We start from the raw sequence: 22,599 nt of genomic DNA, 5'->3' as shown, positions 1-22,599 counted from the left end.
TCACCAGCAACTGCACTGTATGGTTCAGTAACAGCACAATGGCCAAAAGGAAGAAGTTGCAAAGAATAATAAGAGCAGAAAAGATCATGGGCACTAGTCTTCCTACCTTACAGGAGCTCTTTGAAATGGGATGTAAAAAGAGGTCCTGCAAAATAATGAGTGACACTTCTCATCCAGCGCATGGTTGGTTCACTAAACTTTTTTTCTTGTAGAAGGATATGGAGTATCTGCTGCAGGACCTGCAGATTCATGAACAGTTTTAATCCAACAGCAATAAGACTCATTAATGCAGATATAAACCTGGATGTATCAAAACTATAACAGAGTGTTACGTTCTCATTCTTTTTTCTTCCATACAGTAATTCTATTTATTGCATAATAAAATTAATATATTCTCATTCAAGTGCAATTCCAATCACTTCCTTATGTGCAATATCACCCAGTCTCACCCATGTAGTGTAGTTTTCTCTTCATGTGTTAATCTGGTAGTCAGTGTTGCCATTGTAAATAGTGTACAAGTGTGTGCGTCAGCTACCTAGATATTTACTTTTGTACTATAGTTATTGTTTATTCTTTAACACCTATCATGTCTGTCTTTGTGTTTGTTTTCTCCTGTAAAAGAGCGGACACTCGAAATTTAGTTTAGGTAGCACTTGTGTTTCCTAAATGACAACAAAGTTTCTTTGAATCTTTCTTTGAAACTTATTTTTGAACACTATGTTCTTCCTTCTGTTGTACATCCCATTAATGCTAACATTCCACAAGGGTGGTGGTTTTGAGTTTTTCTTGAGCTTACTTTGGGTAGGTATTGCTGCCTCTATGCAGATGCATATACAATTGTAAAGGAATTTTGTGAATAATGCTCATATGCAGCAGTGTTCCCCTGCTTTTTTTTTTTTTTTTTGGGGGGGGGTTACTTCAAATTTTAACAGGATGTCACTTAAACGTAGGAAGTTTGCAGTGGAATAACTCCTGAAGATTCCAGGATTAGCTGGTGACACAGAGTTTATTTTTACTTCGAAGGAGACAGCCTTATGGCATTCATGTTGACAAAATCCAGGAACCTTTGGGTCTGCCAGGTTAGGGTTGTATAAAATTCGCAGTTTATATTGCTGAAGTTGCCCATTAGTATGGCGTTGTGTAGAATGAGGAGCGACTCCAGTTCATTTAAGTGGTGTGGGCTTCCTCAGTCAGACTGTCCTATAGCACGCAAAGGAACGGTATGGGACTTTGCTGAAGGCGAGTTGTACATGGAGAAGCTCAAGTGCATCATAATGCTCGACCAGCCTTAATGTGTGCTTTTATGTGAAGTAAGACACCTCCAACGTTTGTCTGTTTCTGTGCACTAGCTGATCTAAATGTGTTGTAGGTGGTATAGCACTGCACTGAGGAGGTGCTCTCTATGGCATTAAACCATGTCTCACTAACTAACTACACAAAGATCTATGTTCTTCAGGGTGAGGAGAGCTTGTAGGGAATGGAGTTTTTTTTTTTTGTTTAGACTCCTAGCATTGAGTAGTATCACCATTAGATTATCCTGAGTTGGCTTAGCTATGTCAACGGTCATTGGAGTCTCATCATCCAGATCATTCTCTTTTAATTTCTGTTTCACTGGTGGTCCGAACAAATTGGTACCATTAAAGCAGACATTCAAAAACATATCTGGATCAGTTAGATGCAGCCAGCCATTACAGTGAATAGAAATACCAGTGCTTGTTGCCCATACTGCACCATCCATGACATGCTCTAGGTTCATGATTAAGTTAGAAACTTTGGAAACAGCTGATGCCTAGGATGTCAACTTAATCTTGTCCAGATTCTCATTCACCAACTGCTCCAGCTTAATTGTTAAATCCTCTGGAAGATCCTACTGGAAATGGAGTACGAGGCATACATACATATACATATCTGTCTCTACATTAACACTGTCATTTACAACTAACCTATGGCTACTATACAAATTAGCATTAAGTGGACTGGCTCAGGTTCTAAAGCAGTCAAGAGTAGATGGTGTGAAATTCAATGGCTTATATCAGCCTGCCCACTCCTGGGGGGGCTTTGTCTACTGCTTGGGCACACTCTGGTGGAGGCTACAGTATTAATTGCCTTGTTACAAAGACATGTTACCATATGATAGTGGGTAAGGGCAATGAGCAGACCAGCATTACACGAGGTGGTGCCTCTGACTCTGGCCTTTCTCCAACTAGTGGGGATTCTACTCCACTGCATACTTAAAAAAATCTCTGACCCTGGCTGTATATACCCACCTGCAAAAGGCATACAGGACAATTTTGCCAGCCACATGGAAGGAGAATGAATGGGTTAACTGGGGACAAGGCCAAGGTCAGCAAAACAAAGTAGGAGCCCAAAAATCAATAAATTAGTTTGATGGCTGAGACATTTTATACAAACAGACACAGGTTTTCATAGGAGTTTCAAGGCCATTTAGTCCAAAGGCCATGTATACGCCCTACCAATACCCCCTGGCTCTTTTCAAGGAGATAAAGGCCAGTTAGACCCAGGGTAAGCTTAAGAACACCCATCCAGTAAACTAGGTTTAGTATAAATGAAGATACTTGAACTGCATTGTTTAATCTGCAGAGATGTTTACTTTGGAGAAGGGCGATGCACTGGCTGACTAAACTAGCTCTGCACTGCACTCTGTTTATCTGCTGATGAAGGTTTAGATATCTAGTTCTACTATTAGCTGAGCTGACTTCCTGAAATATGAGGCAAAAGACTATGAGATCTCTGATGGTACAGTAAAGCAAGGCAAAGCTCCCCCAGGAATCTAAAAGGCAGAGAACAGGAGACAGTGCTTCCAGTCTGTCCTGGTAACCAAGGTTCTTAAGACAAGAGATTTTAAGGATTATCTGGGGCTTTTTGAGTTTGCTGAAATGTCGAGTGAGATACATATGAAGTTGAGCACTGTACTCGAAGGATAGCCTCTTTAGATCTGGACAAAATAATTTTGCCAAGTAGGATATCTTTAATACAGTTGCCATCCGATGATCAAAGGAACAGAACTGTCAAACTGTCCAGATCCCTATCGTACTCTGTGGGTAATTTCCGTTTTCCCAAAGAAATGAAACTATACTTTTTAGCTTTCGATTTAAGCCATATTCCATACACTATGTACTAACTAGGTTAAGATCTTTCTGAGGAGTGCAGATATCGGGGGGGGGGGGGGAGTGCTAGGACATCCAATTTACAGTTGCCTGCAAATCTGACTAACCAAAGGTCCTGGTTATCTTTTTTGAAATCAGAGAAGCAGATCCCAAAAAGTTGGGGACCTTGCACAGACTCCCGGGGAACTCCACTGGTCATCTTAGCACTATTTGAAGAATCACTTCAAAGCAGGTTCTTCAACTTCTCAAATACAAAAGGATAAGGATTAAAACCTCATTAAAGACTATTAAATTGTTCTAAATACAAATTTTTACCTCTCGTCTTTCTATGTCTTTCCTTCGCTCTTCTTCTCTCTGTCTTTCCAACTCCCTCTGCTTTTCCAGCTGTTTTTCTAGCTCAAGCTGTCGTTTCCTTTCTTGTTCTTGTCTTTCTCTTTCTTTTCGTTCTTGCTCTGCACGTTCTAGTTGAGCAAGTCTCTCCTGCTCTTTGCGCTGTTGTTCTAGGAGGGCCTGCCTCCTCTTCTCCAGTTCAAGATTACCACGCTCAAAGTTCTCTCTTTTTTTATCTTCAAAAGTGACTGAACAAACAAGAGATGAATATGAAAATATCAATATTATTTCAGCAACCAGATAAATACAGTCATGTGTGGTGTGCATTAACAGTGGAATGACTCATCATTGTCTTCAACTTTTTTAAAGCTTTGGGCAACAGCCATCCCCTAAAGATTAGTCCTGGCTCAGGCTGTTCCCCAGCAGTAGTCAGTACAGCACAACCCCCCACCGGGTTGAAAATAAGATTAGCAGCTTTGAATCAGAAGGGCATTGCCCTTTTACCAGGGTGAAAGCCAACCACAGAATGCAAACTTCCATGAAAAATTAGCTTAGCAATAACATTTCAAAGCATGAGAGAGTCAGAATATACAAACATCTTTATGCCAAAAAATGCAAATGCTATTGGAAGGCAGTCTGTGCTACCCACCTCATTTAAACATGACAAACAAAGATGTTGCTTAGTTCAACAGACTCCCATACTATTGTGGTAATGACAATGGATTTAATATCTAGCCACAAACAAAGAACAGTCAAGTCAAGCTATACTACATAATTGTCTACAGTTCTTGGAGAGTACAATAATCATGGAATTAGCCACTAATATATGTAGCTGGCTAACTATGACTGTATAAAAAGGTCTTCACTATTTTCAGTCTCCTCACAAATGTATCAACACCAACAATGAACTAAAACTTAAAACAGTTAAAAGCAGTTAAGAAGTATGTGCAGAACCAACAACCAAGAAGGTAAGGAAAAATACATATAAAATACAAAGACGAAGATTAATTTATCTGTTGTTGTGGTGAATACCTCTAACAGCTGTACAACAGTATTTTATTATACTGGAGTGCAGTTTTCACTTGTCTGGGTAGAACAAGCGGCTATGAATTGATAGACTAGGCAGACACTCTAGCTTACTTCCCTTGGAAACTATAGCAGCAAAACTACTGCAGACTTGGAAATGCAATCCAACTTGCAATGCCAGGATCATGGAGTTGACCTATAGATAACTATTAAAAAGAATCCATGAAAGAAAAGCTGCAGGGATAGCAGTGAACATCAAGGAATGACACAATGGGCCACTGGACTTTTGTCTATGCAATTACACAAAAAAAACAAGGAGCAATCCTGTATGAAATGGCTTAACTTGCTAGAGCCCACAGCTTGCTTGGCACAAAGCAGATTAAAGGTGAGCTGAGTTAAAGATCAAGCCCTTGAGAACCAACCACTTTAGAAAACCTGAATGTACATAAGCACAAGAAAACATATTGCAAATCAAAGTTACAACATAAGGAATTAAAATAGAAACTAAAATAAACTAGAATAAAATCACAGAAGTAAAAGAAACAATATGTAAAAGTGCAATCAAATAAATGAAATCACATCATCATATATTTTTTCCCAAAGATGTGCTGGGTATTTGACTCTACTAAGCATTGTGGACTCTCTCACTCACCTAATTACCATGCTGTAGAGGAGTTTCCTTGAAAAAACAAAGGCATTAATACCAGCAAACTGAAGCTGTGCCTCTGGAAGTGTCAGCAGCAGCTGGGAGGCTGAGCTCAAAAGAACAGAGACATTGCTACAAGGCAAGGGGATTTCACATGCAGGGAGGACCCAAGCCATGAAGGAACAAATTAACTAGGACTAGAACTTTTAAAGATAATCTGCTGCCCAATAAGCAGACAGTGCAATTCACACAGACGTGGTGTAATGTGTTGTTATACTAACACCAACTTCGTAAATTTTAGGTCTGGTTATAATCAAAGAACTGCCCTCCTAAAATCCATAAGATGCAAGTATGCACCTTGATTCTGTGGCTGATAAAAAGAATGAAGAGTTTTCATATTCATAGCAATATGGCACTACATTAGGCATAAAAGATAGGTTAGTAGCTGATGCCACTCTACACCTATAAAACAATGCACGTTTGTAAATATAAAAGGACCTGGAATTCCATCTCCTTCCTAGATGAGCAACAGCCACAAGGAAAACTCTTAAAAAACAAGAACCTTAATGAGGCTACAGTCATCTAGACGAACCTTAATGAGTGTGAAAAACGGGTACTTTTATATAGTTATGCTAAGTAAACTACAGCAAAGGGCCAATTTTCAATCTACAAAACAAAAGGCAATAGTCAGCACCACTCAAAGTGTTACACACATGGTCAAGTCATAAAAAAAAAAAATATTCAGTTACAGCAAAAGTTGCATGTATTAGATTCCAGCTATAGTTGAGACCACTGTGAATCATGTTATCATGACGAGAGAGTAAACAGGTTTTGGTGATTTTTTTTTTTTTTTAAAAGTAACTGGATTGGTATTTCACAATAGAATGCTTTACTCGAGAGAGTACAATCTTGTGTATGCACCAAATTGGGCCATAAAAAAGCTGCCACAACCTACAATAGTAAAGATGCAGTTGTGCTAGAAAAAAGTGGTGCTCCTGACAAAATTGTGGCAAAAAGAAAAAACAACTGAAGATACCAGTGTTTTTGTGGAAAATGATTACTCATGTATTCCTACAACCAGGTATGTCAAGAGACAAGTGCGAGATTAAAACTTCTTTATCAAGCTGTCTTCAGCATTTTTTCCAGGAGGGTCAAAGACATTTTTGGATGCAGAATAAGCAATGGTTGGGGAAAAAAAGTTTAGCCAACAAACAGTGAGTCAGTAAGCTGAAGGGGACTCTGCTCCTCATTCTTCTAACGACAAAGCCCACTGACAGAATCACCGGTGAAACCTTTTCCATTGTTCCAAAAGGAAATGGCTGAGTAACAGAAAAATGCCCAGTTGCCAGGGAAAAGAAATCAAGATTACCTTGGACTTGAACCAGAGACTAGTATTTGGAAGTTTACATGGAGAAAGACAGACAGCAATAATTTGAAATTAGTGAACAAATGGGAGATATGCAAGGTGTCATACCTATTAGATGCAATTTAGACATGAGAACGGTGGTTCTACATGCAGTGGTGTCTGAAAAAGGCTGGAAATTACTTGACAGTCTTAAACAGGTAGGAGCACTCTAAAGAATAAGCCCACCTTTGTTCATGAATGATTAGAAGGACAATGAACAGAATGAAGGAAGTAACTGTAATTAAAAATTAAGTTTTTGTTTATATTAATTAAAACCTGTATAACAAACTTCCTGATGTAGACTGCATGCTTTACTATAAAGAAATCCTGCATGAAATTCAGAAGTATTTTAAATATATGGAGGGGTACCAATGACCAAGTGAAACAAAATCTTGTCAAATAAAAACACAACGACAATCCAAGTATTCTGAAATGTTTTAATCCACACACTAAGCGCTTTCACCATCAACACATGTCATCATCAGAGTAAATGGAATCAAATTGTTCCCTTACTTTTATACATAATGTTAAAACAATGCTCTAATTGGCCAACACCATAATTACCTTGTTCTTAAAGAGACATATGTCAAACTGTTTCATACAGCTCGTGCACTTATACAAACTGTCTTTGTGAAACATACATTTCTACAATATTCTTGCTAATGAAAAATATGTATGTATATGCATAACATATAACAACATTTTAAAACACTTTAAAAATTACATTTTTTAAAAATTGTATGCCAACAGTATACATTTTTTACCCTTCTATATAACATTTGCCCTTTGTTTCAGTATTGGTTTTAGGGAGATGTATTTGTTTTAAACCAGGTGGCATAAAAGCTTTTAACAAAATCTGCCATTTATACTCCAAAAGTTCCACCTTTAATTTCTCATCTCCCCCTCTTTCACTGAACATCACCCTATCTATAACAAAAAATACAAATCTCCTAAAGTTAGTACACTTCATACTGTGTACATATAGGACATTGTGTATGTCAAGTATAAATAGCAGATTTTGTTAAAAGCTTTTATGCCACCTGGTTTAAACGAACACATCTCCCTAAAACCAATACTGAAACAAAGGGCAAATGTTATATAGAAGGGTAAAAAATGTATACTGTTGGCATACAATTTTTAAAAAATGTAATTTTTAAAGTGTTTTAAAATGTTGTTATATGTTATGCATATACATACATATTTTTCATTAGCAAGAATATTGTAGAAATGTATATGTTTCACAGAGACAGTTTGTGTAAGTGCACGAGCTGTATGAAACAGTTTGACATATGCTTCTTTAAGAACAAGGTAATTATGGTGTTGGCCAATTAGAGCATTGTTTTAACATTATGTATAAAAGTAAGGGAACAATTTGATTCCATTCACTATGATGATGCCATGTGTTGATGGTGAAAGCGCTTAGTGTGTGGATTAAAACATTTCAAAATACTTGGATGGTCGTCGTGTTTTTATTTTACAAGTGTAATATCCATTGGGTATTTTTTTACGTTGTTTGGTGCATTATTTTGATCCAAGAGTATTCCTGAAATGGTACAAGTGTTTTATAAAGTAATAACTTTATATTAAAAGTTACACGGCTTTTCGTTCAATATGGAAGCAGCTGTGGTTGAATTGACTGATTCCGTTAAGCTGCTGACGGCATTGCTGACTAGTTCTAACGTCTTACGTAATCTGCAAGTGACGTTAACTGATTCGCAAGTTGAACTGTTTACTTTGCATTCACCGCCAGCCCTCAAGGCGGTGAACAACACAGTAGGAGATGGCGAACGAAATTTTAATGAAGCCGGAGGTGGTCGACCAAAAAGAAGGGATATACAGCAATGGCTAAACCTACCAGAAGTGGACTTCTCAGCCCCGAATGAGGAGGGAAGAATTACCTTGTCCTTGAAGAAGCAAACTGAACGGTTCGAGGGAGTGTGTCGAAAATATAGAGGCCTACAACTTGATAATGCATTTCTTAATAAATCTATGGCACTCAAACAGGAGCCAAAGGGACTCAGGTTATGGAAATTACCGAATGGGATAGATGTTGGTTCACAGGCGTACAAAGAGTTAGTGGACTTGTTCGACAAATCTGGTTTACAGATGATGGACATCATTGTTAAAAATAATCAAAGTAAGTTGTTAGCACTTGAAAAAGAAGTTGTATCTTTAAATGAAAATATTGTGAATGATGTATTATTTTCACAGTATATATAAAGAACTATCAGTCTGTTTTGTCTAACTTGGAATAGTATGTTGACAAAAGTGTTAAGATCAAGGTTAGGAAATTATCAAGAGACATGCATGACTACAAAAGTAATGTGGCCTATCCCCCGGGTAATAAAAGAAATTAGAGGGGAGATAGGGTTACTAATACGGAGGTACACAATGGACATTATGAAACAACAGGGGACAATGATGTAGGTCAGAATGATTTTTTAGACTGGTCTCCACAATTAAGGAGGTCGGAACATTTACAAAACAGGAGAGAAGGTGTGGAACGGAACCATCATCAAGCTGGACGACAACACGAACAATTACCACAAACGACGAACAGATATCCAACGAGGAGACAGTGGACCAACAACAATTACAGCAGGAAGAAATATTAGATGAAGTGAATTTGAGTTTATCTATATTTAGTAATAATAGTGCGTCGAACAAAAATGATGAAAGTTTGTTGGACAGTTCTAAAGACTCTGAATGTACACAAGTGAATGTATTACCTTTGGTTAAAATTTACAAAAAATCAGGATTTAATGTATATAATTATAGTGCCATTGATATAAATGAATACCATCACGATGTTTTGAGCAAGGGTTTTTCCTTTGTACCTGAACACAAACTTAATATTGTGAGAACATATTCTAACATTAGATTGTATGCTAAACAGTTAAATTTGGCGATATTTTTTAACGATATCACTGAGACGAACAACATTCCAGTAAATGATGTGGCAACTAGTGTTTGTAACAGAAAGATTACTTTTATTTCACCATATAACAATGAAGTAGCGATTTTTGAGAAAATGTGCATTGGTGGGTTGATTAACAACAGTAAAACAAATCAAAATGTATATTATGATGACAACTTAAACAGGAGTGAAAGAGAAGCTTTAATGCAATTGGCAACTAATAGAGAGCTAAGAGTCATGAAACCAGATAAAGATGGGGGGCTGTCATTATGTCAAATACTGATTATATAGGCAATATGATGGATATTTTGGATGATACCACCACTTATCTTAGAGGAGTTTCTTTAAATGAGGTGAATATTTCTCATCACAGAATTGATTTGTTTTTACTAGAGGCATTATATCAGGAAGCAATCAATGGAGATGATTATAACTATTTGAAAGTTGATTACCCAGTTACTCCAGATGTGTTTTGAATTCCCAAGGCACATAAAGATTTATATAATCCACCGTTCAGAGCCATAGTTTCATCAACGGGCTCAAAAACAGAACCATTGGCTGCCTATGTGGATAGGAAAACACAGCAGGTTGTAAAAAGGGCTCAACATACATTAAAAGACTCTTGGCATTGTTTGCAAAGGTTAAACATCTTCCAAAGTATGGACACTGACTGGTCCTTTCTAACTGTGGATGTTATAAATCTGCTCACAGTAATACCCCATGAGGAAGGTATAGATTATTTTACTGAAAGTTTGGTTAGAAGCAAATGTTTGAGTAATGACAATGGGAATTTTGTTGTGTCCTGTAAGGAAATAGTACTCAAGAACAATTATTTGACTTTTGAAGGTGAGATTTTCCACCAGATTTCAGGTGTAGCAATGGGGGCAAAGTGTGCCTTCCAGTTTTGCAAATTTAGTTTTACTGCAATGGGAGGAACAGTTTGTCTTGAATTCTATATATAACAACAAAATATTATTATACAATCGGTTCCTAGATGATGTCCTGATTTTGTGGAAAGGGAATGAACAAGAAGCAAAAAATTTTGTTGAGTATTTGAACACAACAACTACATTTTTTAGACTTACTAGTAAATGGAGTGATAAGCAAATAGATTTTTTGGATATAACTCTTGTAAAGGGTGTAGATGGTATAACAAGTAAAATATATTGGAAAGAAACACACAGTAATTCACTATTGCATTACAGTAGTTGCCACCCTTTGCATCAACGTTGGGGTATTGTAAAGGGGCAAATGGTAAGGTTGTCCAGAATTATAAACGACAATAACATTTTGGAAGAAGAATTATATACCTTGATTGGGATGTTTTTGGAAAGAGGTTATCCCCTGAAATTGTTGATTAAAACATGTAATGAAGTTCTAAACAAAAGAAACTCTTCATTTTTTCCTAATTTAGGGGTTAAGAATATTAATACTGCGATAATATCCAAACAACAAGATGCAGTTAACTCTAGGGCTTTAGTATTAACTTATAATAGTCAAGTAAAAGAAATAGAGGAAGTTGTTTGTACAGCATGGAATTTTTGTTTCAGTGGTGAATTAAAAAATCTACTTGGGACTTTCCCTAGAATAGTTTATTGAAGGGGAAGGAATATAAAAGAATTTTTGGAACAGCACAATATTAAAAACATTGCCTCTAAGATGAATAGATGCGGTACTTGTAGGATGTGTAGGTATATTAATGATGGCCCTTATGTTAGTATACAAGGGTACAACAGAACTATTTCCTGTCCAGGAAGAGTTAATTGTAATACACTAAGGTGGTCTATTTGGCAACGTGTACCAACTGTAGTTCCTACTATGCAGGGAAGACAATTAGGAGACTAAAAGACAGGATAGGGGAACATCTTAGGGCTATCAAGGGTCATGACATACACATTGTCCTATATGTACACAGTATGAAGTGTACTAACTTTAGGAGATTTGTATTTTTTGTTACAGACAGGGTGATGTTCAGTGAAAGAGGGGGAGATGAGAAATTAAAGGTGGAACTTTTGGAGTATAAATGGCAGATGTTGTTAAAAGCTTTTATGCCACCTGGTTTAAATGAACACATCTCCCTAAAACCAATACTGAAACAAAGGGCAAATGTTATATAGAAGGGTAAAAAATGTATATTGTTGGCATACAATTTTTAAAAAATGTAATTTTTAAATTGTTTTAAAATGTTGTTATATGTTATTCATATGCATACATATTTTTCATTAGCAAGAATATTGTAGAAATGTATATGTTTCACAAAGACAGTTTGTATAAGTGCACGAGCTGCATGAAACAGTTTGACATATGCTTCTTTAAGAACAAGGTAATTATGGTGTTGGCCAATTAGAGCATTGTTTTAACATTATGTATAAAAGTAAGGGAACAATTTGATTCCATTCACTCTGATGATGCCATGTGTTGATGGTGAAAGCGCTTAGTGTGTGGATTAAAACGTTTCGGAATACTTGGATGGTCGCTGTGTTTTTATTTTACAAGTGTAATATCCATTGGGTATTTTTTTACGTTGTTTGAAACAAAATCTTCTTTTAACTGTAATGCATTCAAGCCTTTACTCTATAACAAGATAAAAAAGCTCTTAATATTAGGAATATAACATTGTGACCCTGGGATGCTGGAGTGACCTAAAGGTATTCTTATATTTTGTGTGTGTGTGTGTGTGTGTGTGTGTGTGTGTGTGTGTGTGTGTGTGTGTGTGTGTGTGTGTGTGTGTGTGTGTGTGTTAAAAAAAAAATAATTTTGTTTTTATACAGGTGGAAGTCTAAACTAATATTCTCAGCTTAAGCTACAGTCTGGGGAAAATTTAAGCAAACAGGCTAGATAAAGCAGAGAAAAAATCAAAAGCATTTTAAACACCAGGTTTTTAAACAGAAAAACTGTATTAACGTTTTTCATTTACATACATTATACACTACACAATTTTTCTTAACTCTCATTTAGTCCAACATTACATACATTGCTCAATTCCTGCTTTCCCTTAAACCTCACTCTTCCTGAGCACTATTTTGCAAGTAATGTTCCCTACTCCCTTCTCTTTGCCTATAAAAATGGTAATTCTTTTTAGCATATGCAAAGTTGTTAGCTGTTTATTTTCCATTAACACTGGTGCTTCAGTGGAAGATAAGGAGCAAAACAAGTGGAAGACACTAGTCATGAGAAGTCTGACCACTGCATTCTGAATGAATTCTGCAAGGATCTTTTACTGCATTTGCAAAGCTATTAGTGTTTTCTTCCCCATTAGCAGGTGTTTCAGAGACTACGAGTCTATAAAAACAATCAATCAGGAAAGGTCTGAAACAACGTGTTTGATATATATGTACAAGTAACATTATTAATTAGCATGTAAAAGAAAACTATCAAGCAGTTCAGTGAAAATTAAGAATGAACCCAACAGCTTTACAAGTAGTTGCTTCCCCATAAGTCTTAGTACTTCAGTGCTTAAATATAACACTGCATAATTTATTTATTTAAGAACAGCCAATGTAATTATTCTTAAGACTAAAAGTTAAAGTTTATGGAGAACATGCAACTTGTTTTTCACATCTGGGAGGGGAAAATAGAGAATAAGGACATTTAGAATCCATTTAAGTGGGACTTCTGACTCTAACCTGTGCTTTCAGCAGACATTTTTTGCACATACCTGCAGTATTACTCTTTCTTCTGGGATGAGAAGATAGATTTCTACTCTAAAAATACAGTTTGCTGGAAAATCTGTTTTGTTTTACTGTTATTTCATCCTCAAAACCTTTGCCTCTCCATAGACTTACGAGGGCAGTAATTTCTGTCCTTGCATCATCAAGCTTGTCATTTTGATGATGTAAAGATATCTTTCCTGTACTATTAGGCTGGGTCTCTTTCCTCTTTTTTTTTGTTAGTAAGCAAATATGTTAAAGCTGCACATGGGCCTAGTAGACTGTTCATTTACTACCGAACATGTTTTGTATGAGCATGCATTTTCCATGCAAAATGAACCACAAACTATGAAACTATAATATCTACCGGTAGTGGCCAACTGTAACTTTCAGTGAGGAACTTTGAAAGTTTTACAAAGGATGGATAGGGTAAAAATATGAGGCAAAATCAGGGGAGTTCTGCAAAAATTATGGACAGATGAAAGGTAAGACTATGCGACATTAGGTACAATCAGAGACAAAAAAAGTTATGTTCTCACCATAACGTTCCATGTTTGTTGTCCTTGATCTCGCCTTCCTTTTGCTGGTTGGGATTGGAGCCTATCCTCGGTTCTGACTCGGCTGTATACTATAGCTCGAGAGCTTTACTGGCTTGAGGCTAGCCCCTATCCAACATGCCTAGCGATAGTTACCCAGATCTCGTTTGTGATAACCCAACACTAGACTATGTAGGTAAAAAAAATTACTATATTTTACATACAAGAGAGCACCTGCATATAAAGGTGTAAATAATCAGCAAAGAGAAAGAAGGGGAGACTAGATCTAACCAACTGGTATGGTAAAGGGAAACTCAGCCAGTGTAGCCAATGAATGATCCTCCAGGAAGGTGGAAGGAGGGTGGGATGCAAGAAGGAAGGGGAGATCAAGGATAACAAACATGGAATTTTATGGTGAGTACATAACGTCTTTATGTTATGTTGTCCCTATCTCGCCTTTGTTTTTGCTGGTTGGGACCGTGTCCCCACCACCTGTTTCTTGGGTGGCTCACTGGAAAAAACTCTTCAGGACCACGGAACCAAACGATGCCCTGTTCCGTGAGGCCACATCTACTTTGTAATGAGTGATAAAAGTATGAAGATTAGCCCATGTAGCTGCCGCACAGATCGAATCTAAAGGCAGTTTGGCTTGAAAAGCAACAGAGGTAGCAAAGGCCTTAGGCTGAGCGTCCTTTAATTTTTCCTGGAAGTTTTTTGTTCCGCAAATCGTAGACGTAGATGATAATGTCTGAAAGCCACTTAGATAAGGTCACTTTTGAGACTGAATAACCTTTCTTATTCTCTGCAAAGGATATAGACAATTTGTCAGATTTTCTGAAGTCCTTGGTCCTGTGTAAATAAAAACGTAACTATCTATGAATGTCCAATTGATGGAGCTTATACTCTGCCTTGTTGCCATGTTTGGGGAAAAATACAGGAAGCTCTATGGATTGATTCAAATTGCACTATGAACACACCTTGGGTAAGAAAGAGGGGTTGGTTCTGTGAGAAACTCTATCTTTGTGGAAAATCAAGTACGGGGGACAAAAGGCCTGTAATTCTGAAACCCTTCTAGCTGAGGTAATGGCAGTTAAGAAAATGGTCTTCCATGAAAAAATTTCAGTGGACAAGAAGCAGCTGGCTCAAAGGGGGATGAATCAGAGCCGCTAAAACTAAACTTAGGTCCTGGGGGAGAGGTTCTCTTAATATAGGTCTTAAGAAGGTAGTACCTCTTGGGAATGCTTTACATAGCCTATGGGACAATGTTAGAGCCCATTTCTCCCACATGGAAATTAGAAATGGCAGCCAGCTGAACCTGGACAGTAGCTGCCGCTGCTCCTCGCTCAAAGGCTTCAAGCAAGAAATTCGAGAATCTTTAAAATGGGTGCAGTAAAGGGATCAATCTCATTCTTGCTTGCCCAGCAAGAGGACCTCTTCCATTTACTAGCATAAAGTTTCCTTGTAGTGGGTTTATGGGAGGAAATCAAAATGTGTTGAACTGCAGGGGAAACACTGGGAAGCCTGGCTAAGACCGAAAGTGGAGAAACCAAGCTGTCAGCTTGAGAGTTTGGATGGAATGGTGGAGTGCACCCAACTGATGCATCAGGAGATCTGGAAGTGGGTCCAGGATCCAAGGCTCCCCCTGCAGATGAGGCCCAAGAAATGAGAACCATATCTGACGAGGCCAGTAAGGGGCAATGAGGATTAACTTGCAACCCAATGACTATGTTTTCTCAAGAACCTTGGGGATCAGGGGGAATGGGTGGAAAGGCATTAAGCAGTCCCGGCGGCCAATCATGAACAAGTGCATCCCTGGGTGACTGTCCCGGTGGTGGGACTAGGGCAAAGTAGCTGGTGCATTTGTTGTTGAAGGGGGTGGCAAAAAGATCGCAGCATGGCTGGCCCAATTTGCAAAAAATCAAGTCTGCAACTTCCTGTTTCAGGGACCACTCGTGAGGCATCAGTATTGCCCTGCTAAGCTTGTCCACTATCACACTGGATTTCCCCAGGATGTGCGTTGCAATCAGAAAGCTTTGGGAAGACATCGCCCATTGCCATACTTGCAGAGCCTCTCGACACAAGGGATAAGACTTGGTTCCGCCCTGTTCGTAGATGTACCATACTACTGACATACTGTCTGTCTGAATTGCTATATTCCCTGTAGAGAGAGAGTCTTGGAAGTGCTTGCAACGCCAGAAGCACCGCTCTCATCTCTAGGACACTGATATGCAAGTGGTACTCATGTTCCTGCCAAGTCCCTTGAACAGTCTGTCCCAAATAATGACCCCCACCTTATCTGGGAAGCGTCCGTGGTCACTGTGGCCATAAGTTGGGTGGTTAATAATGGTCTGCCCATTGACACCAGAGGGGAGTGAAGCCACTATTCTAAATTCTTCTTGTAGGACTCCGCGATCAAAATCTGATGTGCTATTGGTAAATCCTGGAATGACCATTGAGCAAATGGAGCCACTGCAGAATTCTCATGTGGAAATGAACCATAGGGACCAGAGTAATTGCTGCAGCCATCGAAACAAAGATTTTGAGGACAAATCTTGCCTGAATTCTCTGGTTTGCCCTGGGGATTGAAACTTGACAACGAATGGTTGACACCCTTTCCTGAGGCAGTTTTGCTACCATGGCACTTGTGTCTAAATCTGCCCCTATAAATGTAATATACTGACAAGGCAACAAGGCAGACTTTTCGTAGTTTATGGTGATGCCTAGTTGTGTACAAGTGTGAATTGTGGAATCCCGTGCCTTGATTTTTTGATGCTTGGTGGTGGCAGTGAGGTGCCAATCGTCTAGATATGGAAACACCCGGAATCCTAGACGCCTCATGTGAGCTGTAAATACTGCCATGCATTTGAACACCCTGGGGGCTGTGGTAAGACCAAAGGGAAGAGCTCTGAACTGGTAATGACTAGCTCCCAGCTGGAAGTGTAGATACCTCCTGGATTGCCTGTCCATTTTATGTGGTAGTACACATCCTGGAGATCGATAGAGCACATCCAATTGTCCTGACCTAAAAAGGGAAGAATGGACTGCAGTGTTACCATCCAGAACTTTGTTTTCTTGACCGATTTGTTCAGCCTGCTGAGATCCAAAATGGGCCTCCAGTCCCCTGTCTTTTTTGGGACTAAAAAGAACTTTGAGTAAGTGCCGGATTCGATTTGGTCTGCGGGGACTTCCTGGATGGCTCTTTTTTCTAGCAACCTTTGAACTTCTAGGTTTGCTTGATACCAAAACCTGGGTAGAACATCTGGGATTCACTGTTGTTTTCTTGTACGGGGTGGTTGGGAGAAGGGAATTTTGTAACCCCTGGATATTATCGATAGTCCCCATGTATCTTCTGTGATTGTCTGCCAGGCTTTTGAGTACAAGGATAATCTGCCCCCGACTGCCTCCAGAGGCGAACAGTTGGGCATCCCTTCAGGAGTACTGGAAGGGCCTGCCGCGAAGGTATTTCTGTCGCCTTGATTCTGCAGACCCCCCCTGCCACAAGATCTGCGTCTTCCGCTATTTCCCCCTCTGCCCCTGGGGGAAAAATCTCCACGTGTGTCAGGCGAAACTCCCTGTGATTGCCGGAACCACATATTCCTGCTCTTCTGACCATTAGGGTAAGGTCTAGAGGAGCAGAAAAATGTACTCCCACAGCAGAGAGAGTTTTGCCATCCCGATCACACCTGGTAAGAGTCTTTTACCTGAGGCCCGAACAGAGAAGAGCCATCAAAGGGGGGTGTTGGCAAAGGAGGATTTGAAGGGCTCCGCAAATTGACAAAGGCGCATCCACGAGTGTCTCTGCAAGGCAACTCCTGTGCCTGCTGCACTACTCGCTCCATCTGCTGCGTAAGAGATCAGACGCATGGAGGAGTTAACTACAGAAGTCAATGTTGCAAGCTGTGAAGCCGCCTTGCCTGCAGCTCCCTCAGCTGTAGGATACTATAGGGTATCTTCCCAGCTCCTTTAGGAGATCCCTCTGAAGGAGTGTAAAGTGGGACAAATAATTCAGCAACCTGAGAGTAAAGGCTGCTGAAGAAAACATACACTTCCCATACCTGTCCATCGTATGGGACTCTTTGTTCGCAGATGGACAGAAGTCGTCTCCGCTAGTTCTTTCTTGGTGGCTGCTGCCACCACCACACCATCAACAGGCACGCCCTTAGATAGAAAAAGATTACCGTCTGGAGCAGTTATGAATTCATTGGGCCTCCTCAGAACGGATTCCATAGTCTCTGGAGAGCTCCACGCCTTCTGACTCATTAAGGCCAACAGTGGGTCGAAAGGCGGAAACACCCAAGAGGTGGAGGGTTGGGAACCAAATGCATCCAGGTACACAGACTCATCCTCAGATGGGGCAAGGGATTCCAGGTACACAGACTCATTCTCAGAAGGGGCAAGGGATTTCAAGTCACCCCTCTGCCTAAGGATTTCCAGGATGCATGAAAATGAGACATCCTCAGAGTAGGACCTTGGGGACCCTTCTGAGTCCACCAAGTCCACGTCTGATATCAGGGACTCAAGGGGAGTCCAAATGCTTCCTCTTACACTTCCTCTTCTGAGGGACCTCCTCTGAGGGGTGCTCTGGGGAGGTTTCGGAAGATGTGGGGTCACCCAATGGGGTGTCCTGGAGCATGAGTTCCCTATGTTTGGGGGGAGGGAAGGTTCAGAGGCAGACACCGGCACTGAAGGAGAAGGAGCCAATGGAGCAGAGGGTGGAGTGGTCTCAGAGGACAGCACACTCATCACCTCGAAGGCACCACAGTCCAGGCCCTAAAGAGTCTCTGGCTCCAAAGAGCCCGGAGATCTCAAAACCAAGGCCGATGGCTCAGAGGCCGATGTAGGAGCCGAGCTCACCTGCGCCGAAGCTCAGAGGGAGAGTAAGGTCAGACAAAGGTCCGATGCCACTCCACCCCTCGGAGCCAGAGAGAGAGCATCAACCCCCACAACAACTTCCATGCACTCTGGCTCCGAACTCGAGAGTCGGAGGAGGAATCGATAACGATGCAGGCTGGGCTGTCAGCGCCACTTCCTTTTGGGTTGGGCTTGGTAATAATTTTTTCTAATGCCGGTGTCTTGAGAAGCCTCTTCACCACCCTCTCCACATCATCATCCAAAAGACTCCTGGATGACCGAGAAGAATGGGTGGAAGACCGATGACTTCCTGCCACAGATTGCAAGAGTGGAGATTGTGGAACAGACCGCACCAGCTCCAGAGAGGGAGACCTGGTTCTCCTGTGAATCCTGACTGGCTCCAAGACTATTGATGAGGCCACCAGAGAAAGAGCCTTGTTGGAACAAACACACGGATCTGATTAACCTGAAGTTTTGTCCCATGCTTTGGATGACTCCAAAATCGGACCCAACGAGGATGATGACTTAGTAGATTTGTCCTGTTTCTTTGCTGGCTGAGTCCCCTAAGTAGAAGCATCGAAGGGGCCCTTTAATAAGCCTTGCAAAATCAGCTTATTTTTTTCTCTCCTGCAGGACCCAGGAACTGAAGGCATGGTATATAGAGCACAAGTCCTGCAGGTGAACAACCCCTTAGCAATATACACAGCTCATATGCCCATCCGTAAGGGGCATCTTTTGGCAGCACGAGTCACACTTCTTAAAACCTGAAAGTTTTGACTCTTTAGTGGAATCCTTAGACATGGTATGAGACCAATGCTATCAATTAACAAGAAGGACACTAACTATATACAAGTTAACTGACAAAAACTTCATGACAAAGACTTTCCTACTTTTTTTTTTTTTTAAGAAGGAAGGAAAGGGTAGAGCCTCTAAGCTAAAACACAAACTCCCCCAACCAAGGAGAGCCTCCAACTTAAACAGCTGCTAGAAAAGTAGAGAAAGGGGGGGGGGCCCTTCAACTAAACATGGGGCTGAAAGAAAGGAGAACCTTTTAAATTAAACGGGTTCACAAGGACAAGGTAGGCCTAAAGGAAAACAACGGCCACAACAACAACAATAAACAGCAAAGGAAGGTTAGAAAGAGTGCTAACCTATGAAGACAAACACTCTAATATCTAACAATATATTTAACCAAAAGTTTGAATATAGGCAAAAAGAAAAAACACTTAGCCTGAGCCAGTATTCATCAATCTCGACGCTGCAAGTAGCAAATGAGATCTAGGTAACTACAGCTAGGCATGTTTAGATAGGGGCTAGCCTCGAGCCAGTAAAAGCTCTCGAGCTATAGTATACAGCCAAGTTGGAGCCCAGGATCGTCTCCGACCCCACCAGCAAGAACAAAGGCGAGATAGGGACAACATAACATTTAACAGTTATGGACTTTCTGTGCACATGATATGCTTGAGTGACAATGAAATCAAAAAAGCCTTTCCATTTGTTTTCACATTAAAAAGGAATGCAAAATGTATGGAGGTTTGAAAACCAGATTAACCAACAATATGTAAATAACCTTAAAATTGAAAATTGGACAAGAAATACAAGTAAAACTGCCCACAATCTGAAAATCCTCTCTGTATGCCTTTCACAATCTTGCTGACCCCGGACTGATGTTAGCATAGAAGCATAACTTCCTGCAGAGTAATTAAACTGTAGAAGGAGGCACTGGAAGACAACCAGAGTACAATCCACTTTTTAATGAAGTACACAGCAAGACACAAACATAACACTTCAGATGTAGTTTTACACAGACCCGTTTCAAATTTAAACTATGATTATAAAGAGTTTATGTCTCAACTAGGTAAGAGAATGGCAAAGGCTTTATCAAAATCAGTGCGGTTTTGCTGAGACAAAGCAATTATCTGACCACAGTAATAGAACAATGATGATCCAGAAGGCAGCAGCATGCAAGAAAACACCAGTGTTATTGGTTAGTCTTCACGCAAATAAAGTATATGATGAGAGTTAGCTGGGTATTTATGAATAGAACAATGACAGTATTTGTGTGCCTGGTTAGAATAATATAGTTAATAAGGAGGATATATGAAGGGTAGGAGACAAGAATTAAGGTTAGAGTGCTCCTGTGTGACAAGCTATGCTTCAGCAAAGAAAACAGGCAGGGATGTCTTCTTTCTTCTCTGTTGCATGCATTATATATAGGGCAATTAGCAAAGAAAATATGGTATTCACAAAGTAAAGGATAAAGCTAGTGTAGTAAAGGATAAAGCTAGTGTAGTAATTAAGAAAAAACATACTATTTGCAGATGATGTCACTAAACTCAGAAAAGGACATTTCATTGTTGTGGAACATTCTTTAACAATTTCAAACGTTTTCAAGACATAAAATAAAGATAAAGCAAACTACAGTGTTGAACTATGGATGTATATATGTATCTAATCATGAATTTGTTCAGTCATACCCATACTTACTGGGGCATCATTATATGAAGCACTTGGGTATATGGAGTAAAAAAGGATTCTTTAATGGCAGCTACGGAAATGCGGGAACAGACTAAACAAGATACAACACAAAAATTAAGAAACTGGAAGCTTTTGATCATGGATATAGATGTAAAATACAAGCAGCAAAAATGCTTTTAATCCCTTCAGTCTTGCATTCAGGTCAAGTGTATTTTTTTTTTTTATCAGCCTGAGGAGAAAGTGTAGTTGATAATTTGTAAAGAGGTGAAGCAATTTATTTGGGAGGGGAAGAATGCTAGACTCAAGTTGGAAAATTGTTTTGCAGTTTTTTTTCCCTTCCAGTGCTTGCTGACCTCTCAGATCCTCTATCATCCTATTTGCTCTCATCGTTGTCAAGTGACAACCAAGTGGAGCTTTCACTGAGGCAGCTACAAGGAGTGGCAATATATCACCAAACCTAACCACAAGTACTCTGGGAGATAGTGTGCGTGTTGAGTTGTCTAAGCAACTCTGCCCCCCCCCCCCAACCCACATACACAGTATAAGCGATGATCACTTTAGTTTTCACCAGGGAGATCACACTGCCTTGTGTGCTTGACTGCATGCAAACCCCCACCACCACCACCAGAAAAGGCAAACAGGTTACATTCCTTCACTCCTCTCCCTCTCTGTCGGACTGTTCATAATGCCTGGACTGCTAACTGACCATCTGTCTGTACCATGTAGACAAAGTTAAGTGGAATAAGTTAATTCTCCACAGAGAAAAAGGTGGTTTAGATTTAACTGATTTGATGGAATACTTCAGTGTAAGGCAGTAAGGCTCACATACATAACTCAAGCAGAACATTATAAATCAAAGTGGAAAGGACTGGCGAAATGTGTGTGTGTGTGTGTGTGTGTGGGGGGGGGGGGGGGGGGCATTTCAAGAAATAAGGAGAGTTTAGGAGTTTTGGTTGTATGCCCTAAAGAGAACTACAGGGATTAGACTTATAACGCAGCATAAAGTATTCTTAGAAAATAAACCAGTACAGGAATACAGGATGGAGATTTTGTCAAAAGAGATGACTGCATGCAGGAATATAGAACACAAGCAAGAGAGCTGGAATTTTCCCTTAAGAAAACTGGCAAAGGAACCAAGCTACCAGGAGCAAATAACTGGAAAGGGAAAGGAAACAGAGTGGGGTGAGGTCATGCAGAAGTTGGGACTGCAGGTTAATGGACTGCCTTCCTGTCCTACGTTTAATATCAGAGTACAGGCAAAAATAAATATAGGAGACTATCAAGTGAAATACCTACACTGGTAGAGTTTCTACTAGCTTCTAGAACAGGGGTGGCTGTTAAAAAAAGGGATAATTAGTAGGGAATCTAAAACATTGCACTATTAACTATAAGAATCAATCAATCAGAAGATAGAAATGCTGGGAAGAGCCTGGAAATGCAATTTACAAAGGCACAATGGGAGGATGTGGTACCCAAGTATGAATCAAAGTCCAGTACGTTTACGATTTTTGCTTGGAAATCTTTGCACAAGTATTTTAATACCTCAAGCAGATTTTTTGTCTTTGGGTAGACAGCAAATGCTAGATGTATGACGGGAAAGAGTGAAGTGAAATACGAGCATGTTTTTTTGAG

At 39.8% G+C, this 22,599-nt stretch overlaps 1 protein-coding gene across 1 annotated transcript in view; it reads right to left on the bottom strand.

The window, feature by feature from the left end:
* The window catches only part of ITSN1 (intersectin 1), a 2,682,533-nt gene that overhangs the window by 2,249,695 nt on the left and 410,239 nt on the right, over positions 1-22,599 (bottom strand). The window contains exon 9 of the mRNA XM_044072770.1: positions 3,444-3,706. Coding sequence (XP_043928705.1) covers positions 3,444-3,706 — 263 coding nt within the window. The remainder of the gene's footprint in view (positions 1-3,443; positions 3,707-22,599) is intronic.

This window comes from Protopterus annectens, chromosome 5.part1 (genome assembly GCF_019279795.1).
Source record: "Protopterus annectens isolate FY-2018-M chromosome 5.part1, PAN1.0, whole genome shotgun sequence".
Lineage (NCBI taxonomy): Eukaryota > Metazoa > Chordata > Ceratodontiformes > Protopteridae > Protopterus > Protopterus annectens.
Note: the sequence above shows the minus strand (reverse complement) of the source record. Positions and strands in the feature narration are given on the sequence as shown.